Genomic DNA, 8482 nt, shown 5'->3' with positions numbered 1-8482 from the left:
GTTGAGAAAAAAATTTACACCAGCATCATCATCGTCCTCATCACTACCATCATCACCATCATCATCAGCATCTTCATTATCATCATCAAAAACAACAAATCAACTGTAAAATAATTTAAACCATAGTTACCATAAGACCATGGTCATCATCATCATCATAGTCTTCATCATCATCATAATAATCGTCATCACCATCATCCATCATAATCATCATCATCACTACCACCATAGCCCCCACGGAAAATCACGACAAACAAACAACTTTATTAATTTATTGGATAAGAGCTCAATTCCTTTTGCAGGCCTGTCCAGTCCACATCGTTCCACATACTTCCTTCCATTTTTTTTTTCATTTTCTTCTTCTCTCCATCCTTCTTAACTCATCCACATAGAGACGAACAAAGAAATCAACAAAACAAAAACAAACCAACAAAGGAACATGAGCATGAACACGAACAAACCATCAGACAAACAGACGAACAAACAAACATGAACGAACAAACATGAACGAACAAAGTTATTTATCTGAGCGTGCATGTACGATGCACCGATATGCAAAGCAGATACTTCATCCTATCTTCTCCCATCATCAGCGCATGCGTGCGTCTCAAACAATCACACACACACACACACAATCACACACACACATATACATGTTGCATAATCATATTTGCACGCACTCATATATATACATAAATATATATATATATATGTATGTATGTGTGTGTGTGTGTTTATATACATATGTATAAGTTAATATAATGCATAATGTATATAATGTATAAGCGTATAGAGATAAACAGACAGACAGACAGACAGGCAGACATGCAACAACAAGACAAGAGAATACAAGAAAGATGATGACGAGGGTGAGAGCTACTACGTGAGTTGAGTTGTAAGCATGGATGACGTGACGGCCGGCGTGATGGGGGAGGTGACGATGGTGACGTTTTTCTCGCTGTCGGCGGCTAGTGCTCTGTAGTTCATGACGAACTGGTCGCCGTGCAGATCGGCCTGCACCAGAAACTTGTAAGCGTCTTCTGCTCTCGAGAGCTCCTCGAAGAATGGGATGAGGTCGAGGAGTTTGCGATCTGAGAGGTCGTCGAACCAGGATAAGATGGGTACCTGTGTGGTTTGTGGTGGTGGTGGTGATTTGTCTTGAGGTGGTGCCGACGGTGGTTGTTTTTGTAGCGGTGGCTGATTGTAATTGTGCTAGTTGTGTAAATGATGGTGTCTGTTGAGAAGTTGTTGTTAAGTTGTGATGATGCTATCGTGATGATGGGGATATGATGAAGAAGTTGTAATAATGTTATGATGTTGAGAGAGAAAGAGAGAGAGAGAGAGAGAGAGAGAGAGAGAGAGAGAGAGAGAGAGAGAGAGAAAGAGAGAGAAAGAGAGAGAAAGAAAGAAAAAGAGAGAGGTGATTAAGATAATGTCTCTAAAAGTGAGAGATTGAGTTAAATGATGATAATTGTCTTGATGACTGCTGTAAGAACAAGGCCAGACTTAATGCGACAACAACAACAACAATAAGACAACGACAATAAGAACAACAACCACGACAACAACGTCGATAAAGATACAAATCAAAAAGATGAGAAAACATAAAACTACATACAATACAAATGCCATCTATAAATATCACCGCTCGCGAACAAACTCATGTGAGAGATGGCTGATAAACTCCTTCTCATATACATAAATATATATTCACTCTCTTACACGAGCCTCTTTAATTTGAAAATAAAATAAAAACTATAAAAAACTAATTGGGCAATGATAATTGATAACAAGCACAGCAAGAGAGAACAAAACAAATAAATAAAGAATAAAATATGATCAATGAAAAAAAACATAAAAAAATGAAAACAGAGAGAGAGAGAGATGGATCAAAAGAAAAATGTGAAAGATAGAAAGATGAGAATTAGGATGAGAGAGAAGAGAAAAGAGAGAGAAAGAGACAGACAGAGAGGAGAGAGAGGAAGAGAGACGAACAAAGAGTGAGACACACACAGACAGACAGACAGAGCAAGTACTAACAGCATGTTTGGGATGAAACATGTAGGAGGCTGGAGAGTTATCAAGGATGACAACGCGATTCATATCCCGGCCTAGCCTGCTCAGATCCTGCAGGAATGTGTTTGTGTCTGTGTGCATTGATGTATGTGTATGTGCATTGGTGTGTGTGTATGTTTATATGTTTGTGTGTTTTTCCATATGTTCGCGTATATCAATAATATTTATGCATCAAACTTTAGAAACAAATGAATGTATGTCGCGAGGAATAAATGAATGAATGAATGGAATGAATGAATGAATGAAACAATGAATGGCAGGGGTATTGAATAACATGCCAATGAAAGCCTTTTAACGCTTCAATGCATCTAAAACAATGAGGAACACACGGCAATACGGGACGTAAAACAATTCATTCATTCATTCAATCAATTCACTCATTCGATCAATTCATTCATTCAATCAATTCAAATTAGATTCACCCAGCTATTTATATGTAGACGGAGAAATCTAAAGACACAACCAACCATAGCCATCAGAATATTACGGTAGGCGTGTTTTAAAAGTATTGTGAGATACATTTTAAAAGTATTGGCGCTATCATCGTGGCTGCATGCACGCACGCTACATCGCAGGGCATTCATTTAATCAATTCAATCATTCAATCAATTCATCCATTCAATCGATTCATTCAATCAATCAATTCATTCCTTCAATCAATTCATTCATTCCTTCAATCAATTCATTCCTTCAATCAATCCAATCATTCCTTTAATCAATCGATTCATTCAATCAATTCATTCATTCATTCATTCAATCAATTCATTCCTTCAATCAATCAAATCATTTCTTTAATCAATTAATCTTTAAACCATTCAATCGATTTATTCAATCAATCAATTCATTCCTTCAATCAATTCATTCATTCATTCAATCAATTCATTCCTTCAATCAATCAAATCATTCCTTTAATCAATTCATCCATTAAATCGATTTTTCATTCAATCAATTCATTCGTTCAATCAATTCATTCATTCGTTCAATCAATTCATTCATTCAATCAATTTGTTCCTTCAATCAATTCATTCATTCAATCAAATCATTCATTTAATAAATTCATTCATTCACTCAATCAATTCATTCCTTTAATCAATTCATCCTTTTAAATTCATTCAAAATAGATTCAAACTGCAAAAATCCTATCAATCAATAATATTTGAAATTGTTTGCTCACAATTACAACATCCGTTTTTTAACAAATCGCTTTAATACGCTTCAATACACCTCAATAAAAAAATACGTCTGCTACATCAAGATCCCATGCCAGAGAATGCCAGTGCGTGAGTGCCTCCAACTACACTTCAAATGAACATTCATTCATGTCTTGCATTGTTCGCACATTTAACTCAGGCTGTTTATGCGCAATGAAAAACAATAGTCAAATGTGAAATTAATAAATAGGCAGCCAGTGAAATTATCCGGTTTCAAATGCGGCCAACAGCATTATCATACTATCAAAAAACTATTACACAAAGCTCTCCTCTCCCTCTCTCTCTATCTAGTAATACAAGTTTAAACGATGCATTTATACAAATTTACATACAAATTACAAATTGTTTGTATGCGTTTCGGTATGCACGTTCAGGTAGGTAGGTAGGTAGGTAGGTAGGTAGGTAGGTAGGTAGGTAGGTAGGTAGGTAGGTAGGTAAGTAGGTAGGTAGGTAGCTTGGTAGGTAGGTAGGTAGGTAGCTTGGTAGGTAGGTACAAGTCCAATCTCAGTGGTGCTGTAAGTTTAATTGTAATTAAGTTGGTGTGCAGTCCCGTGATTATCATTAAAAATTGTAAATAAATAAATTGCACAAAGTAAATTATTTTTTAAAAACGTGAGAATAACTAACATTTTTCTTTAGACCAAAATTCAAATGCAATAAATTTGAAGCTAGAAGCTTCAGTGCTCAGACATGTCAAACATGAAATCAACAATTAAATGCTGGGACATGATCAGTACCATTTGTACGCACGTGACACATGGTTATGAATATTAATGAATCAACGAACAAATGAACGAATAAATTAATTGGTTAAATAATTAAGAATTATCAATAAACTATTGTACAACAAAATGAAATAAATGAAGTTAATACGTTGCATATTCATGCACAAATAACCCTACAGGTATGTACAGGTACGTACATGAATATTCATTCAATTCTGATCCTATGTGGATGTGATACTATACTATTTGTATAGATAGTAGCACTATCCTACATTGCACAATGAATGCTGTACTGAATTATCGGAAGCATTTAAAAATAATTGCATGGTTTTTAAAAAGCCTATGCAAAAACCACAAATCAAAAAAACACCCATCATCCCGTCAATCATCAACATCTACCATCACAACCGTGCACACACACAGACACAATCAAGACTTTGAGACATACAGTATTCGAACCAGGTCATCATGCATTGACAGGATTGTGATAGCTAGCACTTTTACCATCTGAGCTAACTGACCAACTGCCACAATCTGCCATTACTGCATGCTTCCGACATCAAAAAACCTTGTGGCCACCACACCGACTACATGGAAAGCTCTCGTAAAATTTGATGAAAGTACATAAAGTGACATTTTTTAAATAAAATGTTTGCTCAGTAGACTCAATAAAAAAAAGATAGATACATACATTGGCTTGCACAAACAGAAACATGTCTCTACATTTCTACATACAATGTAGCAACGATGGTAATCATCACATTTGACAATAACCACTGTTTATCATCACACACCACAAATGTTTAAAAATTTCGTGGCATTATCTTTTTATTATTATTTAATATTATTAAAATTATCATTAATCTTTTTATTAATGACGTTAATACAATTTTATTAGCAATAATAACTTCACATAAGTGGTTGCCATCAAAATCCTTACAATTCCCATCATCACCAACAACAACATCAACAGCTGCAAAGATTTACCCCTTCGTGAGAAGGTTCATTATCATTACACAACACTGCTAATGAACAAACACACTAACACGCTAATATAAAAAAGTACTGTTACAATAAAGTACAACTGTACTGAATAAACTATCAATGCGATAAATTATCATACAACAACAACACACGTTTAGACGACATTGCCCTCGACGCCATCCACATCTGTCAATCACCCCAGTATCACGCAACCCCGCTTTCACTATGTCCTTCTCCACCTGCTCCCTCTATCCCAATCACGGACGACCCCTTCCTATCACTCCTTCAACCCTCGAACTCCAACGCTCGCCTAATCCCGATCCTTTCATCCCTTCTCAACACATGTCCATACCATCGCAATCTCGATCTCCTTACCAATGTCACAATGTCCTCATTCAGTCCCATCCTCGACATCAGCTCTGTACTACTCCATTGCCATACTAACATAATAAACATACAAATACTACCATACAAGAGTACACACTTCTCTATTAGCTAGCGTACTACGTGTACTACTACCGATGTACAAGCTGGCGTTTCAGGTGTACAAGAGTGTACTAACTTTGACGTAACTTCCTCTGTAGAAAACGCAGGACTCTCGAAAGAGTCGAGTCCTGAATGTTCCCCGCTTGTCTAGGAGGTCTGTCACTGGGTCGGCGTACTGATTGGTTGTGTGGTTGGATGGATGGTTGGTTGGATGAATGGTTGGTTGGATGGTTGGTTAGTTGATTGATTGATTGGTGGTTGGTTGAATAGATGATCAGTTGATTGATTGGTTAAATGGTTGGTTGGTTGGATGGTTCAATAATTGGTTTATTGATTGGTGGTTTGGATGGTTGGCTGATTGGATGATTTGTTAATAATTGATTAGTTGATTGGATAATTGGTTTATTGATTGGCTGGACAGTTAGATTAAGATTGATTGGTTGAATAATTTATTGGCAGGTTAACTGTTCAGACAGTAAGATGGTTGATTGACTGTTTGGTAGTTTGGATGGTTGATTCAATTAATAGGTGGAATGATTGGTTAGTTCAATGATTAATGATTTTGTGTATCTATTAGACATATGAACAAATAAACTGAAAAAAAATGAATTAATGAAAAATGATTAAACCAAAGAACAAACAATTAGCTACGAAACGAATGGGATATACAGAAATGAAGAAGTAGATAAGGATCGAAGGAATGCATGACTGAATGTATTGAGAAACAGAGTAATGAAAAAACCAGATGAGTGAGTGCATACATAAATGGAAGAAATATACAAATCAAGTGAAAGAATGGACAAATGAAATACAAACAAAAACAGAGTATGCACAGTAAATATTATAACGCGACACAACGCAACACAGCATACAACAACACGTAACAACATAAAAACAACACACAATACAGCAACACATCAATGCAAAACAACACAACACATAAGACCTAAACAAAAGACACTCACACAAAACATTCAACACAAAGCACAAAAACAACAACAAAAACATCAACAACGACAATGACAACAGCAATACACACAACAACAGCTACAACAACCACACACAACATGTAACACAAAGCCCAACAAAAACAAAACAACAACAACCACACACAAAATGTAACACAAAGCCCAAAAACAACAACAGCCACAAAAACAACAACAGCCACAAAAACAACAACAGCCACAAAAATGCAGAGTACTCACCTTTCCTAAACTGGCAGTAAAGAGGATGCACTCAAATAGATCGCCCATCCTTTCCAAGAACTCATCCACGTACGGCCGTTTCAACACGTAGACCTATGCAAGCAAGCACAGTAGAACATGGTAAAACATGAATAACAATTATAACAAGATAACAATAAGTAATTATATAGCGTAATTCCACCATTCTGACGATGGATATAACAATATTCTCAAATTATCTTAAAGTACTCCAATTAATCATCTCAATTTCAGACAGGCAAGCAGATACAATGGGTGTGTTAAACTACTTGGCAGCTTTGGAATGAAAAAAGGATGGTGATGAGGTTGACAGGGGAAAATTGACAAGATTAATTTTTCTTTCTTTAATTAATTAACTGACTCACATTGACAAATCAACCAAATTGATTGTTGTGCCTTGTGTGATTGATTAGTTAACCGATTCATTGAATGAATGAATGAATGAATGAATGAATAAATGAATGGATGAATGAATAAATGGATGAATGGATAAATGAATGGATGAATGAATGAACGGATGAATGATGGATGGATGAACAAATAATTTATTGAAAGACAAACAGATAAACCAACTTGATGTATAGTGCCCTCTATATCAACTGGTATGATAAAGTCTGCATTTTGGACAGGCTGAAATAAAAATGAATGCATGTTCGTAACATAATTAAGCACTAGAAAATCTTCGAAATTAATAAAAAAAAAAAAGTATACACACATGGCATCGCCATATATAGCAAAAAGTTAAACAAGAATGGAATTTTAAAAAGATAATAGAATAATAATAACATCACTAAATAGAAACATAACGATGAAAGTTTATATAATGAGAATGCTACCCAGAAAATTGAGCCTAATTATATGTTTGCCTAATTGAATCAGCTTGTGAAAGGTGCTGAAATAGGAAAATAAAATCTGGCCCCAACCAACTTACAGAGAAAGAACTGTGTACAAGTGTCTCGTCGAGATCAATGACGACGCATATTCGTTTGGAGTCGATCTCGCTTGGTGGGGGAAGAAGTGGTTTGTCCTCGTGGACCTTGCAATTGTGTTTTACAATTCATTTATTAATTAGGTAAGTAATCTATTAATTAACATTAATTTATCTATCCATTATTCTTTTAATTGCTCTTAGAATGCATATAAAAAAATTTTAAATCGAAAAATTATTTAAAAAAGATCCACACCTGACGACACCAATTATTTTTGTAATTTTCAAACCATATACATTAATCATGTTATTAGGAAATGTCTTAACTAAAAATTTGGTTGTCAACAATTTGTAACACCACATTGTGAAAACAAAATTAACAGCAGCAGCAGCAGCAGCGTTATGAGAAAGCAAGCACCTTCTCGATGATCATCTCATCGATAGTGGAGGACAGTAAGGCACTCTGCAGATTGGAGGAACCATGGGTGTTGTTGTTGCTGCAGCTATTGTTGCTGGAGCAGTTGAGTTGAGGGTGAAGTTGGTGCTGTTGGAGTATCGTGCCCCTCTGCTGCTGACCAACAACAGACCTCGGTCGAAAACAACATAACAACTGCCTCAGGAGACTTGGGGCTTTTGGCTTTTTAGGCACTGGATATATGAGCATTTAAATAAACAGTCAATCAATTAGAGTAAGAGTCAGTCAATCAATATATATAATAATAATGATATAAATAATAATGTCGTTTGTGCAGCGCCTTATGCATAGCGTCAGAGGCACCAGGATAAGCAAATGTCAGCAGGGCCACCAAAAGCCTGTTCAAACAGATGCTGCTTCAATCGCTTCTTAAA

General features: G+C 35.8%; 1 protein-coding gene across 1 annotated transcript; it reads right to left on the bottom strand.

The window, feature by feature from the left end:
• Positions 1-879: 879 nt before the first annotated feature.
• On the bottom strand, positions 880-7729 carry HELRODRAFT_77608 (hypothetical protein; the record flags this gene model as incomplete). The annotated part of the gene is made up of 6 exons (XM_009017907.1): positions 880-1125; positions 2041-2127; positions 5559-5657; positions 6688-6780; positions 7279-7335; positions 7637-7729. Coding segments are annotated over 6 exons (675 nt in total), but the record flags the coding sequence as incomplete, so codon positions are not given.
• Positions 7730-8482: the final 753 nt, after the last annotated feature.

Source organism: Helobdella robusta (assembly GCF_000326865.2).
Source record: "Helobdella robusta unplaced genomic scaffold HELROscaffold_20, whole genome shotgun sequence".
NCBI lineage: Eukaryota > Metazoa > Annelida > Clitellata > Rhynchobdellida > Glossiphoniidae > Helobdella > Helobdella robusta.
The sequence above is the reverse complement of the archived record's forward strand: the minus strand, read 5'-3'. Positions and strand labels throughout refer to the sequence as shown.